Genomic DNA, 19346 nt, shown 5'->3' on the forward strand with positions numbered 1-19346 from the left:
TTCCCCCCAGACCCCACCAGGGCAGGACAGCAAGGGGGCTCTAATGGGGGTGGTTTTAGGGCTCAGAGCCTCAGCCAATCACCTGGGCCCCCTCCCCACCACAGACGCTTATAATCAGAGCAGACGCAGACACACCTAACCCTGCCCCACCTCTGCCCCAGACCGAGGCAGGTCTGAACCTGAGCTGCCCCATTCTGGATGGTGGGGTGGGGTGTGAGCCTAAGGAGGAAGGCTGTGAATAAGAACAAAGCAGTGTGTGCAGGTTATATTCACCAACTCTTCTTCCAGAGAGAGAGAGAGAGAGAGAGTGAGAGAGAGAGAGAGAGAGCCTGGAAACCAAAGCCCAGAGCCCTTGGCTCCATCCAGACTAGTCCCTTCTTTCTGTGCCCTTTTAAGGCACTGGGATACATGAAGGAGAGGTGTGTGTGTGTGTGTGTGTGTGTGTGTGTGTGTGTGTGTGTGACAGTGCTACCATCTAGAATCTAAGGTCTTAGAAGCAAGAGGTAGATTGTGGGAGAGTGCCAAGGTGGGAGGTAGGGGCGTGCAGGTGAGGTGTTCTTGGGAGACACTTTCCAACCTGTCCATGGAATGTCCCCTTAGCCTACACTCCCTGGGCGTGGCTGGCTGGTGTCTCCTTTTGGAGCTAACCCCTGGTGGCTGAGTGTGGCAGCTGCCTTGCCTGCTCTGCTGCTGTCTATCCTTATCTTCATGGACCAGCAGATCACAGCAGTCATCCTCAACCGTGCAGAATATAGACTGCAGGTAAGGCTGCTAGGTAAGGGCTGAGATAAGAGACAGAAACTCCAGAGTGGGCTCCAGATGGCACTTCTAGCTTCAAAACAACCCCCGTTTCCTGCAGAAGGGAGCTGGCTTCCACCTGGACCTCTTCTGTGTAGCTGTTTTGATGCTGCTCACATCGGCACTTGGGCTGCCCTGGTATGTCTCAGCCACTGTCATCTCCCTGGCCCACATGGATAGTCTTCGGAGAGAAAGCAAAGCCTGTGTCCCTGGCGAAGCCCCCCACTTCCTGGGCATCAGGTAAAGCATATAATCAGTAGGCTGGAATGAGAAAGGGGTGGCCAAAGAGTTATGGGATGTGTGAGTTATTCGGGCAGCTTGAATTCTATGCTTATACCCTTTAAGAACTGCCATGGGGAAAGTAGACGCACTTTGAGATGGGTGAGGGGCCTCAAGAAGAGTGTTATACAGGTGGTGGTGCACATCTTTAATCCCAGTGCTTGAGAGGCAGAGCCAAGCGGATCTCTCTGAGCTCAAGGCCAGCCTGATCTACAGAGCAAGTTCCAGGGCAGCCAGAACTACACAGAGAAATCCTGTCTCAAAAAACCAAACCAAACAAACAACCAAAACAACCAACCAAACAACAACCCCCTCCCCTCCCCCAAAAAAGAAGAGCATTATAAATGTAAGGGTGAAGGTAGCCAGGGATAAAGTGGAGGGTGAGATGCCACCTAACAGTCCCCACTCAATGTAGAAACATACCATGGACGTTACAAAGGAATCCATGACAAAAACAATTTTGTAGCTGTTAGAAACAGAATCTACCTAAAATACTTGACATTGACTAACTTTGTAAATTATGAAATATTAAGTCTTTATGGCAGTGGAAATTGCTAATTTCCCACCAAAATAAAAAACAACTTATGGGATTGGGGATGGAATTCAGTGGTAGTGCTGACCTAGTTCATATGAGGCCCTAGGTTCGATTCCTAGAACCACTAAAACAAACAAACAAACCAAACCCAGCGGGCTGGTGAGGTGGTTCAGTGGGTAAAGGCACTTCTGGCCACATCTCATGACTTCCTGGGACCTGGGTGATAGAATGAAAGAACTGACTCCTGCAAGTTGTCCTCTGGCCATCACATGCACACCAAGGCAGGCACATACTTACATACATGCATGCACATACACAGTATAAATCAGTAAAATGTAATAAAACATTTTTAAAAACCCAAACAAAACAGAACAACAATGAACCTGAACTGATGAGGGGCCTGGGCCCCATGCTGGAGTGCTTTGCCTTTCCTTTCAGTTCTTCACAGCAGGCAAGCAGCCTCTGCCAGGTAACCTATCAAGGGAATCCCTCTTCTCCTCTCTGGATGCCAGGTCTGTACTAGGCCTGGTTAAGGGGTCTAGCCTGGGTGCTCCAGGAGCACACTTAGACCCAGATAATTCCTCCTCCTCCCCACAGGGAGCAGCGGCTGACCGGTTTGGTGGTGTTCATCCTTACAGGCGTCTCCATCTTCCTGGCACCTGTGCTCAAGGTACACGTTTGGCCAGGGTCAGGGCCAGTGCAGCAAGAGCAATAGAATGGACTCTGGTTGAATTCTTACTAGTGTTCCAAGAACTGCATTTTCTTCTCACACTGTTTCAGTAATCCTCATCTAACTTAATCCTGAGAGACACATATACCCTACAAACGAGAAACCTGATGGTTAAAGACGTAAAGTAATTTGTAAGTGCCTGCCAATTTCTCAGATTAAAAAAACCCAGATTTCCAGAGCATGGTGGATTTTACCTGTAATCACAGAGCCAGGAGGTTGAGGCAGGAGGCTTGCTTCAACTTTGAGGCCAGCCTGCGTACATAATAAGTTGCAGGCCAGCTTAGGCTATACTGTGAGACCCTGTCTCAGAAGAAACAAAAAAGTGGTGTGTGTGTGTGTGTGTGTGTGTGTGTGTGTGTGTGTGTGTGTGTGTGATGGCTCAGTGAATAAAGGTATTTGCTAACAAGCCTGAATTTGATATTGGGCCTGGGTCTACAAGATGGAAGGAAAGGACTGATTCTAACAACTTATTCTCTAATCTCCATGCTTGTGTGTGTGTGTGTGTGTGTGTACGCATACTCGTAATTCAAGCACTTAGAAGGTGGAGGATCAGGAGTTCAAGTTCAAGGCTAGCCTCAGTTATATAGTAGGTTTGGGACCATCTTGGTCTACATGAGACCTTATCTAAAAAATAAACATTTAAAAACTGTACCTAATTTCTTGGCCAGTAGGATTTCTGTTCGGTAGAGTAGGATACAGGGATGCCATCATCCCTAGGGTTCTAGCACTGTCCTTGTTCCAGTCTCCCAACAAGCTTAAGACTATGTGTGTATTCACGTCCCAGAAAAACTTCAAAGCAAAAAACCATTTACTCTTTCTCAAGGCTTATGAAACTTCTGCTGGGTATCCCACTGTGCTTGGTACCGAAGAGAGGAGAGGAGAAGTCCTGGAAAGGAATATGAAACCAAACTTTACCAGAAACTTCACACACACACACACACACACACACACACACACACACACACACACACACACACACACAGCCTGGCTATAGAAGAAAGGGTCAACAAGCCAAGCAGCAAAGCAGTCAAGGAGGGTGTGGAAATGTCAGACAAGAGTCATTGGCAGGAGGAAAGAGCAGGAGGTTAGGCGGGGCCAAGGTCATGGAGGCTGGGTGAGAGTGACGCAGAGGAGAGCCAGGTGGACTGGATCAACCACTTGCTAAGTAGGGTGACTCTCATAAATGATACACCAGCCACTGTGCCAGGAACTGGAGGTATACAGTGGTGATAACATACGTCTCTGTCCTCCTTGGAGTCTGGAGATAGAGGACAGATTTTTAAAAGTTAAAGCAATAGGATAACTTCAGATGATAACTTCGGTGAAAAAAACAAAAGCAGATAAGGTGATTAAGAGTGCTAGGGCTGGCCTGGCAAGATGGTTCAGTGGGCAACGTCTTTGGCATGCAAGCCTGATGACTGACCTGAGTGCAGTCCCTAGAACCCATGGTGGGAGGAGAAACCCACCCCCACAAGTTGATCGTTGACCTCCATACGCAAGCTGTGGAACACATATAATAACAGTAGTAAACAAATATTTTTAAATTTTACAAACAGTGCCAGGGCTACTTCAGATTGAGCAGTCAGAGAAGACCTTTCCAGAATGAAATGAGATGAAGCATGAGTGGATATAAAGTCCAAGAGAGGAGTATCTGATTGATTGATTGATTGGTTGGTTGGTTGGTTGGTTGAGACAGGGTTTCACTATGTAGCCCTGGCTATCCTGGAACTTGCTACATTGAACAAGGTGGCTTTGAATTTACATACATCTTCCTGCCTCTGCCTCCCAAGTGCTGGATCACAAGTGTGTGTCACCATGCCCAGGCATGAGGGACATTTTAGGAGGAAAGAATAGCAAAGGAAAAGGCTTTGAAAGGGTAAGGAACAAATGCCAGCATATGAATGGAAAGTGGACAGTATATGGGAGCATGTAGAGCAGAGGGCAATGTGAAGATAAGACAAAAGGAAGCTGCGTACGGTGGCACAATGTAATCCCAGCACTCAGGAGGTTAGGGCAGGAGGATGTAGAGTTCTAGGTCAGCAATACTGTGATGAAATAAAAAGATTGGAGAGGTATGGGCAAGTTACTGTCTCTCTATTCCTCATCTGTAAAATGCAGACAATAATAATAATAATCTACCTCGTGTGATTGGCATGAAAAGACTCAATGAAATCAGGCATACGAGATGTGAAAGGAAAAGAAAGGCCTGGCAGGCTCCAGTTTGGAGGTCCAAGTGGGGCACATGGGAGGCTGGAAGGTAAGTTCCTTTGCTATCTCTCTACTACTAGTTCATCCCAATGCCTGTGCTCTACGGCATCTTCCTGTACATGGGAGTAGCAGCACTCAGCAGCATCCAGGTGAGCTCATTACAATCACCTAGCAACCCCACTCCTCCTCCCCACATTTGCCGATCTCCCTCAGATCCATTATCCTGCTTCTCCTGGACATGGGAACTCTGCTGCCATGCTCTAGATGGGGAGGCCAAGGGAGCTCTCTGCCCTTCCCCTTGCAGTGCTTGTAGCTAACAGTGACATCCTCCAAATGACCTCATCATCCCGCTTTCTTTCCTCCCATTCTCCCAGTTCATGAAAAGAGTGCAGCTATTGTTGATGCCAAGAAAACATCAGCCAGACATGCTGCTCTTGCGGCATGTGCCTCTAAGCAGAGTCCACCTGTTCACAGCCATCCAGCTTGCCTGCTTGGGTCTGCTTTGGATAATCAAGTCTACCCCTGCAGCCATTATCTTCCCACTTATGGTAACTTGGAAGAGGGGGTGTTGAGCAGTTCTGGGAGACTCTGAGCTTGGGATGGTGGCTGAAGAACACTCCTCTCTCTTACTTTCCCTGGCTCTTTCTGGTTGGAAATCCTAAGACCAAGAAAGATGGCTGGGGGATACTTACAGATGAATTAGTCTCAGGATACTCGATTCGCCAAGTTTCCTAACTAATTTGGGTTTGTCCACAAACCCCTCAAATAACTGAGCTCCTGGAAGGACAATGCTGACACTTTTCTTACTCAGTGAGGCTTAACAGAAGAGAAAGTTAAGAATCATTGGCTTTGCAATAGGACCAATCTAGTTCCACATGCCAGGTGTGTGACCTCAGGGAAGTTACTAATCTTTCAGGGCTTCAGTTGCCTTTTATGTACAATGTGATTAAACTACAAACTGGGTACAATGGTTTTTGCTTGTAACCCCAGTGCTTGGGAGGCTGAGGCAGAAGGATCACACTGTGTTTGAGGCCAGCTTGGACCTCAAGGTGAGATCCAATCTTAAAAATCAAAACAAAACAAAAGTGGATGTGGTGGTAAACACCTGTAATTTCAGCACTCAGGAGGCAGAGGCAGGGGGATCACCACAAGTTCAAGGCCAGCCTAGTCTACATAGCGAGTTCCTGGCCAGTCAGAGCTATACACTGAGCTACACAGTGAGAACATGTCTCAAAACCAACCAACCAACCAACCAACCAACAAACAAAGAAACTAGGCATGATGTTGCACACTTGTAATCCCAACACTAACACTTGAGAGGTTGAGGATCAGGAGCTCAAGGTCATCCTTAGCTACATGGCAAATTCAAGGCCAGCCTGAGCTACATAAAACCTTACCCAAAAACAAAGCAATATCAAACAAACAAAAAAGGGTCTACTTCACAGAATGTGTCAGCACTCAGTGAAACAAGAGGAGGCCTAGCACTGCTAGTCCCAGCTGCTGCTGCTGACGGCCTGGGGCTTGTTTCTGTCTCTGCAGTTACTGGGCCTGGTGGGAGTCCGAAAAGCACTGGAGTGGGTCTTTTCACCACAGGAACTCCTCTGGCTGGATGAGCTCATGCCAGAGGAGGAGAAGAACATCCCTGAGAACGGACTGGAGCCAGAGCACTTGTTCAGTAGAAATGACAGTGAGGATGTAAGCTCCAGGCTAGTGGGGAGGGATTGAGAGGCTGTTGTCCAGAACTGTCCCTAAAGTCTGAGATCTCCATTCAACCTGAAGACCTGATCAACACAGTCACTCCTTTTGTCTCTGTATTACTATAGGCAGAATGGAGGGCTTAGGGAGTTCTTCCCCCACAGGCAGAGTTCTGGTTTATGAGCCCATGGAGACAGAGCGAGCTATCACACAGCTCTGTGAGCTAGCTTCTCTACCCTGATCTTTGTTTTCTTTTGAATGTAAATTCCTATCTAGTTCCTGAGTCCCTTTATTTATGCTTCTTTCTTTTTCAAATTTTTGTCTGTTCCCAAACTGTCCTTGGATATTTCTTCCACAGTCAGAACTGATGTATCAGCCAAAGGCTCCAGAAATCAACATCTCTGTGAATTAGCTGTAGTAAGAGTGTGGAGACACCAGGAAACAGACACAAGGTGAGGGTTGGAGCAAAGTGCTCCTGGGGTTGAGGGAGGAAAGGTGTGGGATCAGACCTTGGAACCTCCTGTTTGCTGGATGGATATCCTGGTTTTCTACCCATATTCCGGTCCCTCCTGAACTCTGGAATTGTGGAGGAAGTAGAAGGAATTTCCCAGAGGGAAGAATGAATTCCCAGGGGCAGTTCTGAATTTTTGCCGGTAGAGGGAGTTCAAGCTTATTAAACAGATCCCTGGAGTTGAAGGTGCAGAGGAGAGGAAGGGGTGAGTGGCCCAGGAGGGAAGACTGGGGAGGGGGGCGGGAGGGATAAAGCCTATGCTCGCTTCTTCTGCCCAGGAGTCCCCTCCCCGAGGGTTGGTAGGAACCATGCTCCCTCCAGACAAGCCTTTCATTTTATTCACCCATGTAGCACTTGTGATTTATATCAACATAGAATAGACAGAACAATCACAGCCCCGATCTCAGGAAGCTTAAACCGGAGTGGGGGAGACAGAAGCATGGGCGACTTTTAGTGGGAGAGTGCTGGATAAGGAAAGAAGCACAAGCCATGAGAACAGAGGACCCTTGCATGGAGGTGGGGTAGGAAGAAGAAAGGGTTTAGTAGTAGAAGAGAAGTGAGCCAGGTAAGATAGAGGGGAATATTCTATGCAGGAGCCACACCGTGTGCATGAGCTGAGAAACTGAACTTTCCTTGTGGATAACAGGACATCTCTCCATACCTCTACCTGTCTAAGAACCTCCATCACTTGAAATCTTGAAATGGACTTTTTTTTTTTGGTTTTTTGAGACAGGGTTTCTCTGTATAGCTTTACGCCTTTCCTGGAACTCGATTTGTAGACCAGGCTGGCCTTGAACTCACAGAGATCCACCTGCCTCTGCCTCCTGAGTGCTGGGATTAAAGGCGTGCGCCACCACCGCCCGGCTTTTTTCTTTCTTTTTAATCTAGAGGGTATTGCTACATAACCTAGGCTGCCCTCTAACTGGTGACCCTTCTGCTACATCCTGAGTGTTGAGATTACAAGTGTAGGCCACCATGTCTGGTTCTGCGTGTTTGGGAACATGTGTGGGACGGGCTATAGAGCAAGAGGACAAGTCACAGGCTCTCCGTGTCCCTGTCCCTGTCCCGCTGTGTGTCCCTGTGCACTGCCTTGGTCACTGTGTCCTCTCTCAGTTCACAGGTGCTTTATTCAGGAAGTCAGCATTGGTGGCCTTTGGCGTCACTGCCAGGTGTTGTTGGCTGGGGATCTGAAATAGTGACGCAGGATTGAAGGGCAGCTGGCAAAGACTAAGCTACCTTTGGAGTTGGGGTCTGGGGGTGGGAAGTAGCAGGAGCTGCTGGTTTATTGCTGCTTAGGAAAGACAAACAAGCCAGAGGAACCAAAGCAGGTGCCAGTCACTCAGTCTTTACATAGTAAAGGGACCTGAACACAAGCCCTTTTATTTATTTATTTATTTATTTATTTATTTATTTATTTATTTATTTATTTATTTATTTATTTATTTATTTATTCATTCATTCATTCATTCATTCATTCATTCATTCATTCATTCATTCATTTATTTATTTATTTATTTATTTATTTATTTGAGACAGGGTTTCTCTGGGTGATCCTGGCCGTACTACTCTGTAGACCAGGCTGGCCTGGAACTCAGAGATCCGTTTGCCTCTCTCTCCCTAATGCTGGGAATAAAGGTGTACACCACCACTGCCCAGCTAAGAAGTCCTTCTATTTTTAAGTACTCACAATAGCTTGTAGGGATCACCTTTTCTACTTATAAAAGGGGGAAAAAATGACAGATGTGTGGTTCACATCTGGAATACCAGCACTTGGTAGACAGAGGCAGGAAGACTGCCACAGATTTGAGGCCAGTTCAGTACATAGTGTGAGACTTTGTCTCAAAAAAAAAAAAGGTGGAGTGGGGTGGGGTGGGGTGGAGAGACAGGCACATGCCTTTGATCCCAGCACTTGGGAAGCAGGGGTAAGTGGATTGCTGTGAGTTCAAGGCCAGCCTGGTCTACAAGGCAAGTTCTAGAACAGCCAATGTAGAAAGACCCTGTCTATAAAAAGAAATGGTCCTTTTTTCCAGAATAGGTATTCTCTACCTGATACTTTTTTTATGCACATAAAATAAGCTTTATTGCTTACAAAAGTAAATAAGGTTACTAGAAAGTACTGAAACATTACAGAAATTGAATTTTTCCAATTTCTATAATTTTGAAATTGAAATTTACTGGAAATAACCATTGCCCATATTTTCGTGTTCGATGTTAAGATTTATTTCAATGAGCCGGACAGTGGTGGCACAAGCCTTTGATCCCAGCACTCTGGAGGCAGAGGCAGGTGGATCTCTGTGAGTTTGAGGCCAGCCTGGCCTACAGAGTGAGTTCCAGGCATCCAAATCTGTTACACAGAGAAATCCTGTCTTGAAAACAACAACAACAACAACAACAAAAAAACCCCAAAAACCAGCCAAACAAAAAGATTTATTTCAATGAACAATACGTTAATTTTGTTGTTTTTGGTTTTGGTTTTTCGAGATAGGGTTTCTCTGTGTAGCCTTGGCTGTCCTGGAACTCACTCTGTAGACCAGGGTGGCCTGAAACTCAGAGATCCGATTGCTTCTGCCTCCCAGTGCTGGGATTAAAGGCATGCACCACCACCGTCTGGCTGAAAATTTTGTTTATTAAATTGAATCATACTATGGGGTTTCATAACATACCTGCTACTTAATATTCATTGGATAGTTTCTCTACATATATATCTATCTCATTCTTTTTATTATCTATTATCTTAGTCGCTTTTTTATTGCTATGATAAAATACCATGACCAGAGCAACTTGTAAAAGAAAAATCTAATTTGGGGCTTCCAGTTTCAGAGAGTTAGAGTTCATAACTGTCACAGTGGGGAGTATGTCGGCAGGCAGGCATGGCACAACTACAAGGGGGCGGGTTTCAGAAGTGGTCCAGTGTCTTGAAACCTCAAGGCCCACCTCCAGTGACACCCCTCCTCCAACAAGGCCACATCTCCTAATCCTTCCCAAACAGCTCCACCAACTGGGGACCAATTATTCAAACATAGGAGCCCATGGGCTATTCACGTTCAAACCACCATATCTGTATATAACGAATAATTTTATAAGTTGAAAAAGGCAAGAAAGAGTATACAAATATCTTCTGCAAGTACGAGAATTTTCATAGTGTAAATACCTAGGAGTGGAATTAAAGAATAATAAGGAGTATGAAAATGCCATAATAAAGCCTATCATTTGCTGGGCGGTGGTGGTGCTCGCCTTTAATCCCAGCATTCAGGAGGCAGGGGCAGGTGGATCTCTGTGAGTTCAAGGCCAGCCTGGTCTACAGAGTGAGTTCCAGGACAGGCTCCATAGCTACACAGAGAAATCCTGTCTCGAAAAACCAAAAAAAAAAAAAAAAAAAAAAAAAAAACCACCACCACCACCACAACAAAACCCATCATTTGTATATAAACTTAAGAATTTAAAGAATATATTATTTTTTTAGGGACTGGAGAGAAGGCTCAGCGATTAAGAGCACTTGCAGCTCCTCCAGAGGACCTGAGTATGATGACCAGCATCCATATGGCAGCCTATAACCATCCCTAACTCCAGTTCCAGGAAACCCAGTGCCCTTAAATACATGCCGGCAAGATACACATAAAATAAAAATAAATAAATCCTTAAAAATATTTTGTGGATAATTGAAAAAAAAAAAAAAAGAAGAATGAGCCAGCTGTGGTAATGTACACCTGAAATCCTAGCACTGGAGCTGTTGAAGTAGGAGGATTTCAAGTTTGAGGTAAGCCTAGGCCAAAGGGTAGGTTCGTGGTCAGCCTTGGCTACATAACAAGACTGTCTCAAAACAGGAAAAACAAAGAAGAGCAACTAGTAACAAGGAAGGGGGGGCCTGGCTCAATGGTAGAGCTCTTGCTTGTAGACCACATGATCCCCAGATACTCCTGCCCTTCTCAAAGACAGTAGCGACGGAGAGAACACCTTTAGGTTAAAAATGAGGTATTTTAAACTGGGTCATAGGTACACATCTGTAATTCGGGAACGCAGAAGGCAGTGGCAGGAGAATTCTGAGTTCAACTACATGGAGAGTTTAAGACTAGCTTGGGCTGTATAAGACTGTGTTTCAAAAACCAAAAACCAAACCAAACCAAACCAAACAACAAAAAGGGCTGGTGCCACCAAACCTCCTCCCCAGCCTCATTTCAACCTCTGAGCCTGGGTGCTCAGAGCTGGGCAGATTGGTGAAGGAGTTGCCTAGGAAACCAGGTCAGCCTCTGGTCTCCTAGACAGGGCCAGGGGAAGGCATGCTGTGTGTAGGAGCAGCCCCTGATGTGCACCCTGGAGATCAAGGACCTAGTTCTCATCCTGGTGATGTCACAGAGTTCTCAGGAGTCCTTGATGAAGGGCCTTGTCTCTGAGTCTTGGCTTTCTTTTGTGGAAACAAAGATGGTTGGGTAGATAATTCCCAAGAATCAAATCCTCCTGCAGTAAGATATGGGAGACTGCCACAGGGATGAGTGTGGCCTCCCCCAGAGGCGCAGGTGATGTTCTCTAGCAGGTGGTGAAGAGATTTATCTTTGCTGCTGTGGTGGTGTAAGCCTTTTATCCCAGCACTTGGGAGGCAGAGGCAGGAGGATTTTTGTGAGTTCGAGGCCAGCCTGGTCTACATAGCAAGCTCTAGGACAGTCAGGACTATACAGATAGATCATGTCTCAAAAAAGCAAAACTAACTTAAATAATAAAAACAACAAAACAATACAAAAACAAACCAACCAACCAAACAAAACCCTCAAAATGGCTAGCAAGATGCTTGCCACACCCAAATTTAATCCACTGGACCTACATGGTAAAATGAGAGGATCAAGTTTTTTGACATCCACATTCATGTTGTGGCATATACATGCACACACACTCTAAATGTAACAAGAAAAAAAAAAAAGGAAGCCCGCTGGTTGCTCTTCCAGAGGTACAGGGTAGGATTCCCAGAACCTACCTAGCAGCTTGGAAAGATCTGTAACTCCAGATCTAGGGAATGTGACACTTTTCTTCTGGCCTTGGAGGTTACCAGGCACAGTGGTGCAGACATACCTGCAGGCAAAGCACCTTACACATTAAAAACCCAAACCCAAACAAAACCCCTGCTGTGAGCTAAGCAGGTAATTGTGCTTACCACCCAGCAGTTGATCCCTCCAACCCATATGGTGGAAAGAAAATACCAATGCCCCAAATTTGTCCTCTGACTTCCAAATACCTGCTGTGGAACACATGTACCCACCTATCCCCAAATAAATGTAAATTTAATATTTTTCTTTCATCTTTAAAAAAATTGATTTATGTCTGCGTGTGTCTATGTGGCACATGTGTGTGGTGCCTGCAGAGGCCAGAAAAGGGTGTTAGAATCCCTGGAGGTGGAGTTACAGGCAGTTGTGAGCCAACAATGTGGGTGCTGGAAATAGACTTAGGGTCCTCTGGAAGCTCCGAAAGTAAGGGCACTGAACTACTGAGCCACTTCTCCAGCCTCGAGAAGGTATTTGTTTGCTTCTTTGTTTCTTAGTGAAAAAAACCTAAGCACTAATCACAAGGATATAGGCAGATTTACAGAACTGAGACTTGAATGTTAGGCAAACACTCTACCACTTTGCTATGTCCTTAGACCACACACACACACACACACACACACACACAAAGACAAGGTCACAAGCTGGATGTGGTGCTTTAGTCTCAGCATTGAGAAGGCAGAGGAAAGGGGGATCTCTATGAGTTTGAGGCCAGCTTCGTCTACAAAGCCAAGTTCCAAGACCGCCAGGGCCGTTACTCAGAGAAACCCTGCTGAGAAAAAAAAAAAAAAAAAAAAAAGACAAGGGCATATTGTCATAGCCTAAACTGGTCTCAAACTCTCAACTGAAGACTGGTATGAGTTCAAGGCCAGTAAGGAGTATAATGTGAAACCCTGTCTCAAAAAACCACACATGTACTAAGGTGTTTGTACATGCATGTGTATACACACATCACTGTTTCAGGGAAAAGATATTTGATGTCAGTGTTGACTGCACACTGCTAAGCTCCAGGGATGGACCAATCTGATTAGGGGCAGCTAGGGCATGAAGAGAAGACAAAGACACAGGACACACAGAAGAGATAGGTTTGTGTGGACTGGGATCCCTGATGGAGAAACTGCAGCATCTCAGAAGTTCAGGAGTTGGACGTGGAGGCAGGGTTACTACATATAGGTAAACAAGAAGATAAGGAGGCAATGTTCATGGAATACAGCTGGACCAAGCAGATGGGTTTAGCTAATCTCCATAGCAGCAGTCTCTGTAGCGGAGAAGTCTTCAGGCCATAAAATATCTAGGAGGAGAAAGCTATGGTGGACATTTTCTGCACATTACCAGTATATACCACAAGACCCACTAGGAAGGCTTTGCCATTTCTCTGGGCCTCACTCCGGGAGGACAGGTAGAAGGCTTTGCTATTTTCCTCTACATTTGAGGCTAGGGTCTATGTCAATAACACACACTCACTTAGTACTTCACATACTTAGGACTCCCTCCACTCCCCACATCATATTTAGCCATTCAAACCAGGTCAAATGATCTTAAGACATAAGCTACCATTTTCTGTCAATAAAACAGGCCAAGAGCATGGATTTTTAAGTCTTGTGTGTAGCAAAAATTAATTGATGCCTATAACACTGTTTGAAATCTTTAGATGAAAGACATACAGCTGTATATAGAGTCATTAGGGCCTCCCAAGGTCCAGGGAAACCCTTCATATCAGCCATTTAAGACCTCTTGTCTCCAGCCTGAACCTGTGGAATAATGTTTCTCAAACTTGTGTGGGCATTAAAATCCAGGGTTACCATGTGAATTCCTGGCCTCTTCTGTGGTTCTGATGTATGTTTTCTGTTTCTCTGTCCCTTTGTCTAGTACTTCATACTTCTTAACACTTGAGATCTTTTTCTTTGCAAAAGGATCTGAGAGTGTACTTGTACGTGTTGGTTGGTTTCTGTCAATTTGATACAAACTTAAGACATATCTAGGGAGAGAATATATATATATATATATATATACACATATATACATATACACACATGTATGTATATATATATAACACACATATATTGTGTATATATACATATATACACACACATATATATGCATATATATATAAAACACACACACACACACACATATATATATAAAACATTATTAAATTTTTTTTTGAGACAGGGTGTCTGTGTACCCCTGACTGTCCCGGAACTCACTCTATAGCCCTGGCTGTCCTGAAACTTGCTCTGAAGACCATGCTGGCCTCAAACTCAGAGGTCCACCTGACTGACTCTGCCTCTCAAGTGCTGGGATTAAAGATGTTTGCCACCACCCCAGGGTTGGAAGAGGAAATCTGTTTTTTTTTTTTGTGTTTTTTTTTTCTAAGACAGGCTTTCTCTGTGTAGTTTTGGTGCCTGTCTTGGATCTCGCTCTGTAGACCAGGCTCGGCTTGAACTCACAGAGATCCATCTGGCTCTGCCTCCTGAGTGCTAGAACTAAAGGCGTGCACCACCACTGCCAGGCTGGAAGAGGAGGTCTTAATTGAAAAAATGCCTCCATAAGATTGCCTGTAGGTAAGTCTATGGGAGTACTGTCTTGATTAATGATTGATGTCACTGTGGATGGTGCCATCCCTGGGCAGTCTGGTGATGTATGAGAAAGCAGGCTGAGATAGCCACGATGAGCAGCCAGTAAGCAGTACTCTCCTGTGGTCTTTGTTTCAATTTTTGCCTCCAGGTTCCCACTTTCAGTTACAGACCTGACTTCCTTCAGTGCTAGACCCATCTTTTTTACTATAGCTATTACCCATCTTTCTTGTTATTGTTAGTGAGTTTAAATGATATCTTATTGTGGTTTTTTATTTTAACTTCCATACTTAATAATGATGATCTTTCAATGCTTCTAGGTCATTTATGTATCTTCTTTTTTTTTTTTTTCGAGACAGAGTTTCTCTGTGTGGCTTTGCTCCTTTCCTGGAACTCAATTTGGAGACCAGGCTGGCCTCGAACTCACAGAGATCCGCCTGGCTCCGCCTCCCGAGTGCTGGGATTAAAGGCCTGCACTACCACTGCCCGGCTATGTATCCTCTTTGAGCAAATGTTCCTTTGCCTTTTGTTTGTTTTGTTTTTCTAGACAGTTTCTCTGTGCAACTGTGCAACAGCTTTGAGTGTCCTGGATCTCCCTCTGTAGACCAGGATGGCCTCACAGAGATCTGCCTGCCTCTGCCTTCTGAGTGCTGGGATTAAAGGTGGGCACTACCAGCCGGGCGGTGGTGGCGCACGCCTTTAATCCCAGCACTCGGGAGGCAGAGGCAGGCGGATCTCTGTGAGTTCGAGGCCAGCCTGGTCTCCAAAGCGAGTTCCAGGAAAGGCGCAAAGCTACACAGAGAAACTCTGTCTCGAAAAACCAAAAAAAAAAAAAAAAAAAAAAAAAAAAAAGGTGGGCACTACCATGCCTGGCTCCTTTTGCCTTTTTGTTTTTGTTTTTGTTTTTTTTTTTTGGTTTTTCGAGACAGGGTTTCCCTGTGTAACTTTGCGCCTTTCCTGGAACTCACTTGGTAGTCCAGGCTGGCCTTGAACTCACAGAGATCCACCTGGCTCTGCCTCCCAAGTGCTGGGATTAAAGGCGTGTGCCACCACCGCCCAGCTTTGTTTTTGTTTTTGTTTTTTTGATAAAGAGACACACACACATACAAACACACAAAGAGAGAGAGGGAGGGAGAGGGGAGAGGGAGAGGAGGGGGAGGGGGAGAATCCTGTGTCTCAGAATGTTCTTGAACTCCCCAGCAGAGGTTGGCCTTGAACTTCTGATCCTTACCTACATCTCCCCAGTGGTAGGATTACAGTTGTCTGCCACAATACCTACTTTTGCAGTGCCAGGAACGGAATCCAGAACCTTGTGCATGGTAAGTATGTGTTCGGAACTAAATCTCCAAACTGAGGACTTTCTTAGTAACATTTGCTTTTCTTTCTCCTTTAAGTGCCTAACGAGAAAGAATACATTGAATGTTGGTAGATTTTTATACTAATGCCTTAAGTAATTGTGCTAAGGAATCAGCAGGTTAGTTGTCCCCCCCCCCCCCCCCCCAAGACCGGGTTTCCCTATGTAGCCCTGGCTGTCCTGGATCTTGTTCTGTAGCCCAGGCTGGCCTTGAACTCACAGATCCACCTGCCTCTGCCTCCTGAGTGCTGGGACTAAAGGCATGTGCCACTTCTACTGCCTGGCAAGCAGGTTAAGTTTTTCATTTTGTCTCTTTCTCCTCCTCCTCCTTCTCCTCCTGTTATTGTGACAGGGTTTCAATATGTGGCTCAGGTCAGCCTCAAACTCACGGTGAGCCTTCTACTTTAGTTTCCCAAGTGTTGGGGTTATAGGTGTGCCGAACCATGCTTGGATTCAAAAACAGTTGTTCCTTCAGGGGCTCCCTGAAAAGGTCTTCAAACCTCTGGGCATATACAGATCACACTTTTGAGAATTGTGATGATAAAACTGTGTGTTTATGTTAAAAGATGTCAAATATTTCTTCCCTAAGTTCCCATTTCTCTAAATTAAGTGTATTTTGTAGATCTGAGAGTTGGGCATGTGGCTGATGCTTATAAACCCGGCCAACCCTTGGAAGGCGGAGGTAATAGAAGGCTTGCTGCTAGCTCAAGGCTAGTCCGGGTCACACAGTGAGTCCCAGATAGCCTGGACTGTAGAGTGAGATCCCATAACCAGCAAACAGTGGAACAGAAGTTACTTCAGAAGAGATAGGAAGGATTTCTTATCAGGTGTTTGGTGGTATGTGCCTGTAGTTCTAGTACTTGGGAGGTAGAGGTGAGAGGGTCAGGAGTTCAAGACCAGTTTGGGCTACAGAAGACCCTGTCTAAAACAAATAAACAAAACAAAAAACCCAAAACCAAACAAAAATAATAATGTTGGCTAGCTTGGTGTCACAAGCCTGTAATCCCAACTATCCTAAGGGTTGAGGCAGGAGGATGTCACTTTCAAGGCCAGCCTGGACAACAAAGTGTGGTTTCTTTAGGTTTACAGTGTAGTTCAGTGGTACGGTACTTGCTTTGTTTATTTGGTGCCCATACATTCAATTCCAATATTGCAAGAAAATTAGGAGGCCAGGGATATAGAGTACTTGCTTAGCATCTACAAAGCCCTGGGTTTGATCCCAGAACCCCATAAAATGGGAAGTAGTAACAGATATCTGAGTTAGAGTTGGGAGGATAAGGAGTTCAAGGACATCCATGGTGACATAGAGAGTTCCAGGCTAGCCTGAGCTACACACACACACACCTTTTTATTTTTTGAGACAGGTTTTTCTGTGTAGCCCTGGCTGTCTCAAACCTAGCTCTGTAGACCAGGCTGGATTTACAGAGATCTACCTGCCTTTGCCTCCCATGTGCTGGGATTAAAGGTGTGCACCATTACCATCCAGCTTAAGATTTTTATTTTTTTATTTATGTGTGTTTGTATGTGTACACCGTGTACATGTAGGTGCCCCTGGAGTCCAGAAGAGAGCATCGGTTACCCTGGATATAGTGTTACATGTGGTTGTGAGCTGCTTGATGTAGATGCTTGAAACCGAACTTAGGTCCTTTGAAAGAGCATGCATTGCTCTTAATCACTGAGCCACCTCTGCAGTCTCCCTGGGCTACATATTTTAGGGTGATGACCTGGGTGAGTTTAGAGGTTACTACAAAACTGTCACATGTTTTATAAACAAGTTCAAACAGTGCATATACAAGTAAAGTGTTGTCTTTTAAAAAAACTGAAATGAGAGGTGGTAGATCAGAACTTCAAGTCTAGCCTGGGAACATGAGACCCTTCCAGAACAATAGCATAGATTTTCTTAACTTTTTTTTTCTTTTAGACAAGTATATACAGAATCAGAAAATATTTTAGCTGTATCACAAGTTATTTACCATTTCCTCACTGATGGACAAATAAGGTTTTAATGAATATTCATGTACATGTACACGTACACACACACACACACACACACACACACACACACACACACACACACACACACACACCTTGGCTCATATATGTTTTTGCACCACCTCTCCCCCAGAATTAAATAGGCTTGCTAAAGGAAAGGTATATGCATTAAAAAATCTGGAGTGAGGCTGGAGGGATGGCTCAGTGGTGGTGGGTTTAAGAGCACTGGCTGTTCTTCCAGAGGATCTAGGTTTGATGCCCAGCACCCACACTGTAGCTCGCAACTGTAACTTTGTTTCAGGGGATTTGATGCCGTCTTCTTGCCTCTGTGGGCACTGTATGCACATGATACACAGACTTACATGCAGTCAAAACACCCATACATATAAAATAAAAATCTAAACACAAACAAACAAAACAGAAAAAGACCACCAACACAATTTTAAAAAAAGGCCCCTAAGTATAAGCCAGTGAGATGGGTCAGCCACTGTGTAAGCCTGAGGTCCTGAGTTCAACCCCCAGAACCCACATTAAAAAGAATAATAATAAGCTGGATGCGGTAGCACATATCCATAATCCCAATGGCAGAAACAAGAGGGACCATACATCAACACCATAGAAGGAAGAGAACTGACTTTCCATAGGCATACCTGCGTTCTCTCTCTCTCTCTCTCTCTCTCTCTCTCTCTCTCACACTCACTCTCTCTCTCACTCACACGCACACACACTCAGATGAAGTCACCTCTAAGATGATCTTACTAAAGATTCTACCCTCTGCTCTGGTGCTCGTGGCACATGAGAAAGCACTAGAACTTATGAGGCCAATTATTGGACACGAGATTACGAGGCTCTAAGTAGTGGTCTAACCAGTTTTGTTTTAAATAGTTCTGAGTTCTTTTGTCATTCTCCAGAATTCCTAACATTCACATGAAATGTTAGGTTTATAGGACAGTATTACTGTTTCCTTTGGACTTTCTAGTATGGCTCAATGTTGATTAAAAACGGCTGATTTATGAACGGAGATTTTGAGAGGTCACTGACAAGCCTGCCCACTTCTCAGATATGTTTTCTACATGACAGTGTAATAGTGCAGTAATTCTCTTTAACCGGTAAACTTTTATATCTAAATCTCTGATGAAGTCCAATGTTGTTTTCTTCCCCGGTGCCACAAGTGATGACAACACAGGGTTTGAGAAGGGCTTCTAGGGGCTGGAGAGATGGCTCAGTGGTTAAGAGCACTGACTGCTCTTCCAGAGGTCCTGAGTTCAATTCTCAGCACCTACATGGTGGCTCCCAACCATCTGTAACGAGACCTGGTGCCCTCTTCTGATCTGCAAGCTTATATGTAGGCGGAACACTGTATACATAATAAATAAATAAATCTTTAAAAAAGAAGAAGAAGAAGAAGAAGAAGAAGAAGAAGAAGAAGAAGAAGAAGAAGAAGAAGAAGAAGAAGAAGAAGGGGCTTCTAGATGAAAAGTTCCAGAGAGAGTCCTGATCACTTTTCTTTCACGAAGCTTCAAGCAGACTCAAGGCTCAAACAGGCTTTCTATACACATGCTCTTGGGGCCACAGCAGACAACATGCCATTCTTTAAGGAAGAACACCACCTGGTAGGTGGCACTGTCACCTTGCCCT

At 45.0% G+C, this 19346-nt stretch overlaps 1 protein-coding gene across 2 annotated transcripts in view; it reads left to right on the forward strand.

Annotated features, from left to right (window-relative positions):
* The window catches only part of Slc4a9 (solute carrier family 4 member 9), a 33690-nt gene extending 23287 nt beyond the window's left edge, over positions 1 to 10403 (forward strand). For both annotated transcript variants that reach the window (XM_052741924.1, XM_052741925.1), the window contains 8 exons: positions 601 to 762; positions 860 to 1038; positions 2210 to 2282; positions 4631 to 4699; positions 4925 to 5098; positions 6090 to 6245; positions 6604 to 6697; positions 10220 to 10403. In XM_052741924.1, the coding sequence (XP_052597884.1) occupies positions 601 to 762; positions 860 to 1038; positions 2210 to 2282; positions 4631 to 4699; positions 4925 to 5098; positions 6090 to 6245; positions 6604 to 6657 (867 nt within the window). In that variant the 3' untranslated portion in view covers positions 6658 to 6697; positions 10220 to 10403. The remainder of the gene's footprint in view (positions 1 to 600; positions 763 to 859; positions 1039 to 2209; positions 2283 to 4630; positions 4700 to 4924; positions 5099 to 6089; positions 6246 to 6603; positions 6698 to 10219) is intronic.
* The last annotated feature ends 8943 nt before the right edge of the window (positions 10404 to 19346 follow it).

Source organism: Peromyscus californicus, unplaced genomic scaffold, assembly GCF_007827085.1.
Source record: "Peromyscus californicus insignis strain IS unplaced genomic scaffold, ASM782708v3 Scaffold_17__1_contigs__length_78620276, whole genome shotgun sequence".
Lineage (NCBI taxonomy): Eukaryota > Metazoa > Chordata > Mammalia > Rodentia > Cricetidae > Peromyscus > Peromyscus californicus.